At 38.9% G+C, this 13,461-nt stretch overlaps 1 protein-coding gene across 5 annotated transcripts in view; it reads right to left on the bottom strand.

Moving 5' to 3' along the window:
* LOC107094621 (ras and Rab interactor 2-like) overlaps positions 1-13,461 on the bottom strand; it is a 76,538-nt gene that overhangs the window by 9,373 nt on the left and 53,704 nt on the right. For all 5 annotated transcript variants that reach the window (XR_001481690.1, XM_015390360.1, XM_015390361.1 and 2 more), the window contains 4 exons: positions 11,993-13,330; positions 4,691-4,773; positions 2,974-3,199; positions 2,769-2,900 (listed from right to left, as the gene is read on the bottom strand). Coding sequence is in view for 4 of the 5 variants with exons in the window: in XM_015390360.1 (XP_015245846.1) it covers positions 2,769-2,900; positions 2,974-3,199; positions 4,691-4,773; positions 11,993-13,330 (1,779 nt within the window). In the remaining variant the exon portion in view is untranslated. The remainder of the gene's footprint in view (positions 1-2,768; positions 2,901-2,973; positions 3,200-4,690; positions 4,774-11,992; positions 13,331-13,461) is intronic.

The following is a 13,461-nucleotide window of genomic DNA, read 5'->3' as shown; positions in this document are numbered from 1 at the left end:
AGAACGCTTCCTCTGCAAACAATCAGGGAAATCTGCAATGGAAAAAAATCTAAATCTAGATACGTCATTTTTTCTTAAAATAAATGCATTTCTTCTTGAATTGAGGAGATAAAATAGACATTTTGCCAATGGAACAAGACAATTTCGATTTAAAATAAGAAAACACAATTGCATTGTTTTATTTCAAGTGCATATTATCTAATTATCTTATTTTAAGAGTAAAAATACTCATTCCATTGGCAAATTATCTCATTTAGCTACTCAAATTATGGGTAAATACACTTAATTAAAGATATTTTTACTTATTTCTAGATCGTTTTTCCAGTGGGCTTTTGTGGCATTTCAAATTAATAGAAAGGTTCATGTTGTTTTATGCAGTAGAACAAAAATGATTGTTTAAGTTAAAATGTTTGAGTTTGGAGGCACTGTGGAGAGTAGCATGGGAAGGATTATACTGTATGACATGGAATGGGTCTTTAATCAAAGAGAGTTTAGCTGTGGTTCTTCAGCATTCTGGTCTAAAAAGATCCTCCTTTTAAGCAGCTTCTTTTGGGCAGTTCTGGATTTTTTGTTAGAAATTGAAAAGAAGTGCAAGGCTAGAAAGTAGAAACAAGAAAGTGTTCTTAAATCACTTCTTTTTTTTCTACTTTTGAACTAGATTTCGAACTGAAAAACACTTGAAACAAAGGCTTTTCCAGAGTGTGTGGAAATCCTTTGGAGAGATTGTGGCTTAAATGTGGTGAAAGCAAAGATCCCCCCCAGGGGACGGCTCTATTAGTCTTTTAAGCTAAAACTAATATAACTTATTTATAATAAGGAAACATTAAACTAACAGAAGATTTGAGAACTCACTTTGCAGTTACACATAAGTAGATATTACAGAAAGCCTTAAATAATAACTATGACCAGTAATATGAAGACCCTTTCTTTTTAATTTTAGCAAAATAACTTGGGTTTTATTTTTCATGTTTTTTATTTATATTTTGTCATCGATGATTGTCTCTGTCACATTTCACTGACGGCGTTCCGTCTTTGAGTTATTCTTTCATTTCAGAGCAGAAAGCTTGTTTCTTCATATGTCTTTTATGAGTAAACTGAAACAAATCATTTTATTCACAAATGCTGAGTTGACATTTCTGATATTTCCAAATACATTGCTGTCAATGGTTACAGCATTCGCTCCTGACTGACAGCCAAAGAGTTTGGGCAGATTAGCCAAATGTTTTACTCAAATAAGAGAAGCACGACTTTAATATGTTTGTGCGTTATGTGCGTTACTCTATGAATTATGATCACCTCCTAAAGGGGGTGGCTGAAATAAAAGCCAGTAAACTACTATATGTCATTTGGCATCCTTTCATTATAAAACTTAAATGGAAAAAATAAATTATTCTGATTTGGTTGGAAAAATCAAAACAAAACAGAGATACAATTTTGAATCCAAAATGTCTTAGGAAAAGCTAAAGAACTTCCAGCAACAACATGGACTGTTTCTACTGTTTCCCGTATTTTCTTAAAAATGACTCACGGTGACTGGAGTAACAGGAAAGATTTCTCAGATAAAAGCAGCCACACACTCACAACAACGTTGCTTTAGTAAAAGTAAAAAGCAGAACAACTACTCCTAAAAGTATTTTTTCTTAAAGTAAATGTAACTACTTACGACCCTCCTCTGGTTTTGTCTTTTTTTGAGCAAATATTTCTCAAATGTTATTTTGGAGTTTTATAAACATGGCAAATGAATCATCAAATGTTTGTATGGTAAGCTGTTGTAGACATTTATGCTTTTCATTTTCTTTTACACTTTTTAAAATTATATCGTTTTGAGGGAAAATTATAAATATGTGATAGAACCCTTTGCTGCAAATACATAAGAGGGTTTGGTAGAGCAGACCAACAGGTCAGCCTGGAACCCAAACAATACCAATGCAACTGACTGTACATAGAAATACATAGAATTACTTTACACATAAAATGTGAAGTATTTGTCATCTATTTCTAAGCATACTGATTTTAAAAATATTTCTATTTATTTAATTAGATACTTAACAATCTAATTGTTCATTTCTCAGTTTAAAGGTATATTTGATATTTGAATCACGTATTAGATAGATAAAAAAAAAAAACATCATCTTTTCATTTAATGGGAGTTTCTCATTTATGTATTTAATGATGTAACTTGGCACTTCCTACACCTCGGTATCACATCACATTTATTGTTAAAACCATGTTGTGACCTCATTTTTGTGTCTCCTGACCCCTCCTTTGGAAAGCCCCGCTGTAGAGGACAGAGAGCTGAAAGGGTCCCTATCCTCTCTACAGGATCAGTTTTAGAGCCTCTGCAGGACATAACCTCTGATGCTCTGCATGAACTTCCCAAACTGCTGCCATGACAGCAGTCATAACAGCATCGAAATTAGATTTTCTATTTTGTTTTAATGTTGCATATAATGTCCTTAATTTGATTAGATTAGAAAAATAGGCTCAGAGAACTAATTATTTGGAGCCTTTGGACTGTTAACAACAAATTAAAAGGAAATTAAGGATGTTGTGAGATTTCTGCAGATAACTTTTGTCTATTTTAGACAATTAATTAAAAACAGAAATAGATTAACTTGTTGATGATCTTGTTATTTACTGAATTGCATCTGTGCAATAAATGTAGGACAACTAAATAGATTCTTCTTTAAGTTGTTCATCTATGAGTGTGTTTCTATGTTAACGTCACATATTATAGATGGATCTCTGCAGACACAGACGGTACTGACCTTCCCCCTGCAGCAGAGTCGGGTCCAGCAGCTCCATCATGTACTGAACCTCTGTGTCCAGCTGCGGCATGTCGCACTGAGCGACTACATAGGTCAGCATGGGCAGGAAGTCATCGGCGCCGTACATCCTCCCTGAGAGGAAAGCAGTGTTAAACGTGCCCAGCGATCGGAGGCACAGAAAGCGGCCACTTATTTTTCTACTTACCTGAATTATCCTGCATGATGGTGTAGATGAGTTTGCAGACTCGTAGCAGCAGGGACACCTTCTGGTCGGGGGAGTACATCTTCCTCATGTTCAGGAACTTCTGGCGAATTTTCTCGATGGCCATAGAGTCGGGGGGCACGGCTCCGTCCACCCCCAGCTCTTGGGGCTTCTTGTTTTTAGCCAGGGCCAGGTTTTCCCTGAGCTGCTGCAGAGCTCCGCTGTTCACCTGCAGGAGGAAGGCAGGAGGGGCGGTTAAAGCGAATCTGTGCTGCAGAAAAACCTGTATGCACAGCACCTTGTAGAGCAAAAATTATTTTTTTTAAGTAAAATCTCCAAAGAGTGCTGTTCATTTTGATCCAGCCCTTTACTCTGAAATGGTTCAGTATAATCATCTCAGCATAATTTCAGGGACGAAGTTGGAGAGATTTAAAAGAATGGACATTTCACAGAGCTCCATTCATTAAGGGAGGATGGATAAAACAGAGGCCAACCAAAACCTGGAGGTCCATCTTAACTGATAGACTGGGCGAGGAGAGGATTAATCAGCTATCAGGCTATCGGTGGCTCTGGAGGACCTGCAGAGATCTTAGGCTCTGGTAGGAGAATCTATACTGGAGGATAACCATCACATCTTTAACACACGAGACAAAAAAATAAAACATAAGAGCAAAATAAAAGGTCCTGTCCAAGAACAGATGAACAACTAATGGAGAATCTGTAGACCGGATCTTCATGGATGTTCTTCCTCCATTCTGACGCAGCCTGTGCTGCTTTCTAATGAAGGAAAATAATCTGCAGCTGTGATCAAGTTAAAGGCCTCGTGGCCGGTTACAGATGCACGAGCTTAATGCAGCAAAATAAGGAGGGGATTTTGTTCCATTATTGCTGCAAATAAACATGTTTCATCAATGGGGAAAAAAGCAACACAGAAACAAAATTTTGGAAAACTTCTTAATCAAAAAAGTTTTTTAGAGTACCTTTTTTAAAAATGAATGTTTTCATTTTTTTATTTGGTCGTTGTCAGATTATGGTTTACGAATTAAATTCTTTCCAAATTCTTTCTTACAGATCTCATTCTCTTGACTTCTGGGAGAGGTTTTCCTCCGTAGAGAGGAGAGAAGATACATTTCTATTGGTCTGCATGGTTTTAGCAACAGCATTTTGAAGAGTTTGATTCGGGCTAGAGGCACAGAGAATGAGATCTTCAAAATGCAATTTGAAAAGAATGTAACTCATAAAACTCAATCTGACAAAGGGAAATTGCAATGAATTATATTTATAAAATTTGTTTTATAAATTAAAAAAAATCAAATATGTAAAAATATTTGTAAAAAACAAAAACTTGAGAAAAAAATCTGAGAAAACAGCAAAATTATTCTTTCTGATTTTCAGTTTGATTTTTATGGATTACATTACATTACATACATTACATTCTTCATTCTTCCTGTTCATTTGCAAAACATGTTTTATTCCAATTTCCTGCTATGCAGCTTTTTTTTTTTTGCTTCACACTTTTCAAATTTATTTAGGCCAAATTATTTAAAAATGAACTTCATTATTCTGTTCATTTACAATGTTATTTTTGGTTTGCCACATGAAACCATAGTAAATAGACAGCTTGTGGTTAGGATGTTGCAAAATCAGAAAAGTTCTGTAAATTCCAGCTTTCCTCAGATTTTCAGATAAACCATAGGCGTGGAGATGAATCTCGTCTTACCTGAAAATCATGCAGAATCACCTCAATGTCGCTCTTCAAAGGCTTCAGGACACATTTGTGCATGGCCTTCTCAAGAACCCGGTCTGTAGAGGATTACAGGAACACACACCCCACAGTTAAACTCAGAGGCAAACCACTAGACAGATGTGACGATCATTGTAAACAAACATTTTCTTTGTGAAAGTGAGTCACTGCTGGTTTCGTAACACTCCTGACAGCCTGTCAATTCAAAAACTGTTCCTGTAAATGCATGAAACATCCGATTCTAATGGATCCCATTCCAAGGAGATTTATCGAGAAGACAAATGGTGCAATTCCTGAAAATGATAACGAATCAGTTCCATGAGAGCAGCAGTTACACTTTGAGAGATGTCGCAAATAAAAAGGAAGACTCTTTCAGTTTCAGATTTAAAAAATAGTAAGCGTCTTCCATTCATGTTGTAACCTGTATAAAATCAATTAGCATGAAAATTATTTTTAAGGAACTAGGCTTTAATCTTTTTTTATGGAAAAAGAAAACGTTAAAAAAAAAATCTGTATAATGTTTAGGTTTAAAATCAAACAGATTCTCCAAAGTTAAGATAGAAATTATAATCTGCTACTAGGAAAACTTAGATAAAATATCAGCTAATTCAATGGGATCAGTTTGATCCCTGCTGTAAATCTGTACGGCGTCTTAATCCGATACTGATATCGAAGATCGGTCCAATATCAACAAAAATATGAGTATCTTATTATATCTGTCATCTCTGACATAAGCAAGCACATAAAAAGTTTCCGAAACCAATTGGTTAATAACAAGTGGGTCGGTTGTTCTAGTTCCTAACAATAGTTGATGATTGTAGGAACTAGATCGCTGTTTTTATCCCATCCCGATTATCTGGAAACCTACATCCTTTGTAAGGCTTCGTTTCTATGCCAACATGGAACCACTTTGATCAGTATGTTTAACTTTGGTTGGTTTTGCATTTTCTTCCATAGGTTCTTACTAGTGTTGCACTGACACCTATACCAGTATCAGGTGGGGCCCCGATCCAGGACTAAAATGGTGGAATCTGTATCAGTACCAACAAATAGGTCACTGATACCATTTTGAGATCCAAAAGTTTATTCAACTATTGTCACCCATTCCAGGTAGGCAATAAAAACTTCTACTGGATTCACTTTGTATTAGTCTTTTTCCTGCTTCAGAAAGGTAGGCAGCAGCTTGACAAAGCCATGATGGCAATTATTTTACATCCAAGTAGTATGCAGTTCTTCATATATACACACATCAATTTCAAACAGATGGTATCGGTATCGGCCAATACTGCACAGCCAGGTATCGGGGCCAAAAAAAATGGCATCAGCGCAGCACTAATTCTTTCCTACCATGAAACCTCACCTAATTGTGGCTTAAACCATAAAATCACATTGTTTTTATAACAGTAGCTGAAGTGAGAATTTACGCCATTGGCATCCAGTTTCAGTTTATGATGGTCAGAAGTTTTTGACGTTTTATTATCTTCTCCCGTTTATCTCCTCTTTCTTTCACTGTTTTTCCCTATTCCCGTTTTTCCTTCCCTGTTCGTCTTACATTGTAGTGTCCATATAATCTGTAAAACTCCCTGCATAATGATAATAAAGCTATTTATATGCATAAATCCAGCAAAACACTATGGCTATTGCCATACTGCTCCACTTGTGAAAGTAAAATCTGCTGGGCTCTTTTTTGGCATCAAGACAATTATTCTTATTGCCATATTGCCAGACAGGACACTGTTAAAAAAAATTAAAAAATTTACAGTGACACACTGAGGATCCATTAACACCATCTGCAGCACAAAGGGACTTAATAACTGGAAGCCACCACCTTCAAACAACCATCATACTGTAAAATCTAAAATATATGCATGCTTATTTCACTTGGAAATTAGCATAACGTTCCTTGAATTGACAATTTACCCATATAAGGAGATAATGTGCATTTAACCCTTTAAAGCCTGACAGAAAATTCCTTTTTTTGTTTTAGTGTTGTCATTGAACTTCCTGAAAAATGAAGCTTAAATTAGATTGTTTATTTGTATCAATTTCACAACATTGGAAATGTTTGTACAATATTTTATGTGTTTTCTGTTCCCTACACATGTCTGAGTGTGTGAATCGGGATTTTCAAGAACAAAAATATTGCACTCATGATGCAGAGGGTCTAAACAGCTCATGTATCAAATATGATACACTTGGCTTTAAGGGACTTTAAGACAAGAAAAATAACTTAATCCGTAATAATTTATCTAATAATCTCATTTCAAGGGGAAAACACTCATTCCATCGACAGATCATCATAATTACCCGCTTATATTGAGAGGAAATACACTTATTTTAAGTAGGTTTGATAGATTTTTAGATCAATTTTTGAAATAGATCAAATTGGACAGAGCACCAAAGCTAACATGACTTGGTTTTCAGAGGGCCTACAGTCTGGGGTTCAGGTTTAGCAGCTCTGACTCTGACAGAAAAAGAAATACAGACCAGAAGGCGTTCTTTAGAGGGATTAATATGCAGCATATACATCATTCAGGTTTGGTTATAAAACCTTTATTAAAGTCGTAGGGAAGTGCCTGTTCCAACCGTTGCATTTCCGAATTCTCCCGAGTTGTGTCCGACTTTACACAAGTGAATAAAGTTAATATGATTGGTCGATTATCAAGAGGGCGGGATTGTTGTGGCGGAAGGTTCACAAGCCCGTTTGGTTGTGGCCATTTTTCGGAAGCATCTTGCTAACCAGTTAGCAACATAGTGCTAGTAGGTTCCCAATGGGAAATTCCATTGGGACCAAGTAGCACTAAATCGGTGACTTAGAAACGACACTGTCAAGGAATGCTATGGACAGAGGAAACATGTTTCCTTGCCTCGCAACGCTGCCAGTTCTGTTAGCTCTACGCCTGCTGAAGACACAGACGTCCATCCCCGTGAACACTGGGACAGAACTTAATGGGAACGGAAATGATTCTTATTTCAACCGTTGCGTATATTAGCTGCGACATATGAAAAAGACGCTATGACCGAAAAAATTTGATTGACAGATGACTGTTGATATATGATTGGCCGAATTTAGGTGTAAAAGCTGACGTATAACTAATTGGCCTGCATAAAATAATGGAAAATTTTCTAACTTTTGGGGCAATATGGTCTGATAAAGAGTACATTTATATACATGTTTAAGCCAGAATGATTTAAAATTTAAATATGACTTCCCAATGACTTTAAAAAAAAAACAAAACAACAACATTAAAATGAAAATAATAAACAATAGAACTACTAGTCTAGGGACTAGAGACTAGAGCTAACCTGAAAGGAACGTTTGTATATTTACATCAATAACCCTGACATAACAATATTCAGTACATTTAAAAAAAAAATCGCCCTCACCTAAGGGTAATTTATAGAGCATTTAATCTTAAAGTCATGAGGTTGTTTTTTTTTTGGACTGCAGGATGAAGTCGGCGTACTCAAAGGACCCCAGGCTGGGACTCCAACCCAGGAATTAATGCTGCAAGGCAGCAAGCCTTACCTTTCACACTGTGACACCGTGCAGCTAACGTTCAAAACTGTTTGGCTTAAAGGTGTGTCTTTTAATCATTAAATAATGCTTTTTGACAATTAGAAGTAAAAACAAAAATAAAAGGTGATTTGCCAGAAATGGGCATATATTTAGTATAATGAAAGCGTGGATAATTTTTTTAAAGTCAAACTTTTATCTGAGCCTCTAAGCTGCTCCTCATCAACCTGAGAAAAAATAAACATAAAAAAATCTGTGCGTCAGACCTTCCTAAACTCAGAATCAAATTAATTCCTTCCTACCTCAGCTATGTGCAGCCGGTTGATTCCACACAACCGGGGTTTATTGTTCAGTTAGATGAACTGACGCAACTTTAAACGCTGTGTGTTCATCCCCAGCCTCCAGGCACAGTTTATGCCACATTTATGCAACACACTGCATGCAGAGATATGTCTGATTCAGTAACTGCATACACAACAGAGCCCTTTTTTTTTTTTCCTAATGTAGATTCCTTTAGATGAGTCAGAGGAGCTTGATTGGAGCACAGAACTGATCCGCGCTTCCACCACATTCTCCTCAGGTCCCTGCAAGTGCTGGGAAGGGCTTTGGATGTTCTTCAATTGGAGAGGGGAAAAAAGCAATCAGCAGGAAGTTTGAGGAGTGTACAGAGTCTTACAATCAGATTAAACGTGTTTATAAACCTCCGACTTCCCTGTTCTCTCCAGAATGGCTCATTTCCTCCATTCTGCATGCTGGTGTTTGTAAAAGGTCTTTATCAGAGCTCTTCAAAGATTTCCCTACACTGAGTACCTTGGCTGTACATGAAACATGCAGCATTGAGAACAAGAAACCGAACACAATGCTGAGGGGAACACCTAATCTGTAGGTCCTCCTGATTCTTTTTAAAAATTAAATTTGAAATCTTTATTCCTCTATTCCATGAAGACGTTCTGAGCATAAAAACAAACATAATCTCTAACTAACCTCTGAATTATTTCCGGGTTTAGTTTAAAAGATGATCTGAACAGAAACCTCAAAGTCAACTCCGGACTTTGAGGAAGGGCGGCGAGCGTGAGAAGCTTCATTATCCGCGGCCCGTTAGCACCACCAGGACGGATCACTTCTCTGTCTGAGAACAAGGCCACGGCTGTTATTGTTTACAATGAACAAGGGATGTGAGATGTGTGCAAACACACAAGCCTACATTATTCATATGAAAAGAGCTCGAGTCAAGCCACCGCAGCAGACTGAAAGCAAGCCGTTGGCCGTTGGTGCCGTGGGTTGGGCCAGGTTAAAGGTCAGACTGCTTAAGCTGAAGAGTTAACTTGGAAATGATAAGGTTCCAAGGACAAAGATTTACTTTCTTCTATAGATAAGATGATAAATATCTTTATTGTCACACAGCGGGGACAGTGGCAAAGAAACTCAGCAGAAGACATGTAAAAAAAAATAGCAGCTAAAATAAAATTTGGATTTGTATTGAGAGTTTTATTAAACTGATCACTTTTACTCTGCGAGAGCTAATCTGACAATAAGAAGAACATTTCTTAAAATTAAAATCTTAAAATTTGAAATGATTACTTTTCCCCTTAAAATAAGATGAATAGATATGCAGACAATGGAGTTATGTTCTTAATGTAACTTATAACTTGTGATATTATCTTATTCCATTGGCAAATGGTCTTACTTATTGGCTCAAATCAAAGGAAAATGCATTTATTTAAATAGAAATTCACTTAAGGTTTCTGTTTTTGTTGCGTATTGAAGTAACGCTGTTTTCAAAGGTGAAGTTAGAGAATTACAAGGAGAACCAGAAAAAACAACAATCTAAAATAAAAATGCATGATCTGTCAATGAAATGAGTATTTTTCCCTTAAAATAAGATATTAAGCACTTTAAAGGAGACTGTGAAGTTGTTTCTTTCTTATTTTAAACATAATGATCTCATTTATAAAAAAAAATTCTCAGTGCAGACTGTCTAACTGAGCAGATAGCCTGACTAATTGACCCGCTAATAACAGCTGGATGTAGATTCAGACAGAAACAAAGAAAATTTTACATTTCAAACAGGGCTAAAATATATTGACTCTCCAACTCTGAATTATTCCCATCTGAAGTCCTAAAGCGTGATTCATAACCAGAGATGCATTATTTAAAAAATGCACTTTCCACTCTTCTGATAGCAGACATTTACTACCATTACTTTATCAGTTTGCTGTTAGATTATAAAATAACACTAGTACAAATAGGTTGTATATCACATAGTAACTCAGTTGACAGCTGTTTTTTTTTTCTTTGTCAAAATTTACATTGGATTGTTGGATCAGGTAGAAAAGAATCAGTCGCAACATTCAAATTTGAATCAATTTGACTTTATGATCTGGTTGAAAGTGCCTTGAGATGACTTGTGTTGTGAAATGGCACTATATAAATAAACTGAATTGAATTGAAATCTTGAGAATCAGGCTTGAATCATTTCTTGAAAGATGAACCAATACCCAGCTCTAAATTTAGTTTTATGGTTTTCCCAGTGTATTCCAGTGTATTTGATTGCATCAGTATACACTGGGATAAAAAATCTACAAATAATTAATAATGTATTAAATTAAGTGTATTTACCCTTAATTTCAGTAGGTAAATGAGATACTTTTAAAATCAAATGAGTATTTTTATTCTTAAAATAAGATAATTAGATAACATGCACACTAAATAAGACGATGCAATTGTGTTTTCTTATTTTAGATGTAAGTCATCTTGTTCAATTGGCAAAATGTGTCTTTTACCTGCTCAATCCAAGATCAAATACACTTATTTTAAGAAAAAATGACTTATCTAGATTTTGATTTATTTAAGTGTAGTAACAGAAAGATCAGCCGGGGAATAAACCAACCGCTGTTTCTTTGGAAAGTCCAGAAGAACTCTTAGATTTTCACACTAAACCAGTCCTCATTGGCTCATATCCTCATATCACCAAAGTCAGTAACATTCTGAGGTTTTCAATTGATTCCTCTGTCACTGCAGAATAGATTCTAATGAATTTATAAGGAATCCTAAAGCAGAGCAACATTCACCAAACCGTGCTCACAGACGTTCAACAGAGACGTTCAAACCCAGGTCAACTTGGGAATCAGTGCCTTTGCCCCCGGACCAATGAGCATAAGGCAAGAGGAGGCCTGAGTTGATACAGCAACTTTCAAATCGTAAGACAACTCTGCCACTTGTTGTTCTCCAGAGTTTCTAATCTTCTCTGCTCCAGGGGTGAAGCAGTTTTCTTTAAACAAGCCATGAGATTAATGTGACAGATCTGGGGACAGTAGCCAGACACCATCTTAAGCATAGAAGGACCAGGCTGGTAAAGAAAGGTAAGGAAAGGAGAGTTTCTCTGGACTTTGACAGAATTTGCCAAAAAAAAAAATTCTCCTTTTTTTTTTTTAGAGACATGTAGATCTGGTCTCATATGGTCTAATGGAAACAGGGCAAATTAAACTGCCTGGCCTTTAGACCAGCCTCAGACTGACGTGCTCTGGACAGGAATAACAGCCAGATGGCATTTCTGTAACCAAACACCAGCATGGAGGATGACTTGTATGAAAGGTGCAGTAGACCTCTGATTCCAGACATCACAAAATGCTTTAAACTCTGTAGTTGTTGATCCTGAGAAGCTTTTAGTTAGGAATTACACTCAGTTTTACTTCCACAATGAAAAGGATGGAACCAGATAGGACAACAAAAGGCTAATGCCAGTAGCACCAAACACTCACCAATCTGGTCCTCTGGTATGAGCGACTCTAGCGGAGGGTCCAGCTCGGAGCTCTGCCGCAGGTAAGCCTTCATCTGGGTCATAAACTGCCGCACAGTCTGCAGGAAGTCCATCCCAGAAGTGTGGCAGCTCCGGTTCTCCTGAACAAAGCTGATGTAGTTCTGAACCAATGAGCCGAAGTACGAGCTCTTGTCCCGGGAAAGCTCTGCAATCCGTTTGACGGCCCGTTTCTCCGGGGTCATCAGGGAGCTAAACATCCCTCCCACTTTGCTGAAGCGCCCCTTCAGGGAGCGGGGCAGGACGAAGGACCCGCCGCCCAAACTCACGCCGACCCTCCGCCTCCGAGCTTTAAGGATGGGACGAAGACGCGACTCCAGATCTGCTTCCATTCCGACACCGTAGTCCTCGTCGTCCTCCTCCACGTCCTCGTCGTCCTCGCTGCTGTCCTCTGCCGGGTGCTGAGACGGGCTGGGGGCCAGGTCCAGGGAGAACCCGGGAGAGCGGGAATATTCCAGGGAGTCTGAGGACGACGTTGAGATGCTCATGTCACTGAGGCGCTGACGCCCCCTCTCACCGGATTCAGGCAGACTCTCTGTGAGGTTCTGTGACGGTTCCTCGGTAGCAGGTGCCGGCTGGCAGGATGGGAGGTTGGCTCGGGACAAAGCCCTTGCAATGGTCTCATCATCTAGGGCTATGTGGCACCGCAGAGCTTCCAGATCAGGCTGTTTGGGTCGAGGAGGCGGTCGGTTCGGTGAAGTCGTACTTTTGGTTGGGCTGCTGGTTCTGGTACCCACTGTAGGTGGAGCTGGAGCTGGGCGCCTGGTGGAGGTCTGCTGCCTGGGGGCCACAGGTACCGGCATGCTCTTGGTTCTTGAAATCGGTGCCGGAGGCCCGGGTGGAGGCGGAGCGGGCCGGCGGCTTGGCATTGAACGGGGAGGAGGGGGGCGAGGAGGAGGAGAAGGGCGCGCTTTACAGTTCAGCTTGGTCTGGTCCACGTCCGGCTCACTGCTCAGCTGCTCTGAATCCGCAGCTTTCTCTGGTTCGGACTGAGGGGGACGGTGGACCTGAGGGCTCCGGGGGTGAGTCTGTAGGAACAGGGGGTTCACAAAGCAGAGGGGGGCCGCGATGGAGCGACTGCTGTCCTGAAAGGAGGAAGGTGGAGGTGTGTGGGGCTGTAAGGTAGGAGGCGCACTGTCGCTGTGGACACCCAGATGTCTCTGGCGGGATTCCTCCACGTCACCCGTCCTTTTAGCCTGCTGGGGGCCGAGGGTCCGGCTCAGACGGCGACAGACTGCGGGGGAGGCACGTCGCCGGCTGCACAGGGCAGAGTCCCAGAAGCCTGTAAAACAAACAGACACATGAAAACATTAACAGAAGCCGGACGGAAACTTCACTGAGAGCAAAGAAAAAAAAAAAAACCCTGGTACCTGAAATCAGAAACTCTTAAAAAAAAAAAAAAAAGAAAAAACT

Source organism: Cyprinodon variegatus, unplaced genomic scaffold (assembly GCF_000732505.1).
Source record: "Cyprinodon variegatus isolate N-32 unplaced genomic scaffold, C_variegatus-1.0 Scaffold494, whole genome shotgun sequence".
NCBI classification, from domain to species: domain Eukaryota; kingdom Metazoa; phylum Chordata; class Actinopteri; order Cyprinodontiformes; family Cyprinodontidae; genus Cyprinodon; species Cyprinodon variegatus.
This window is presented reverse-complemented; position numbering and strand designations above follow the sequence as displayed.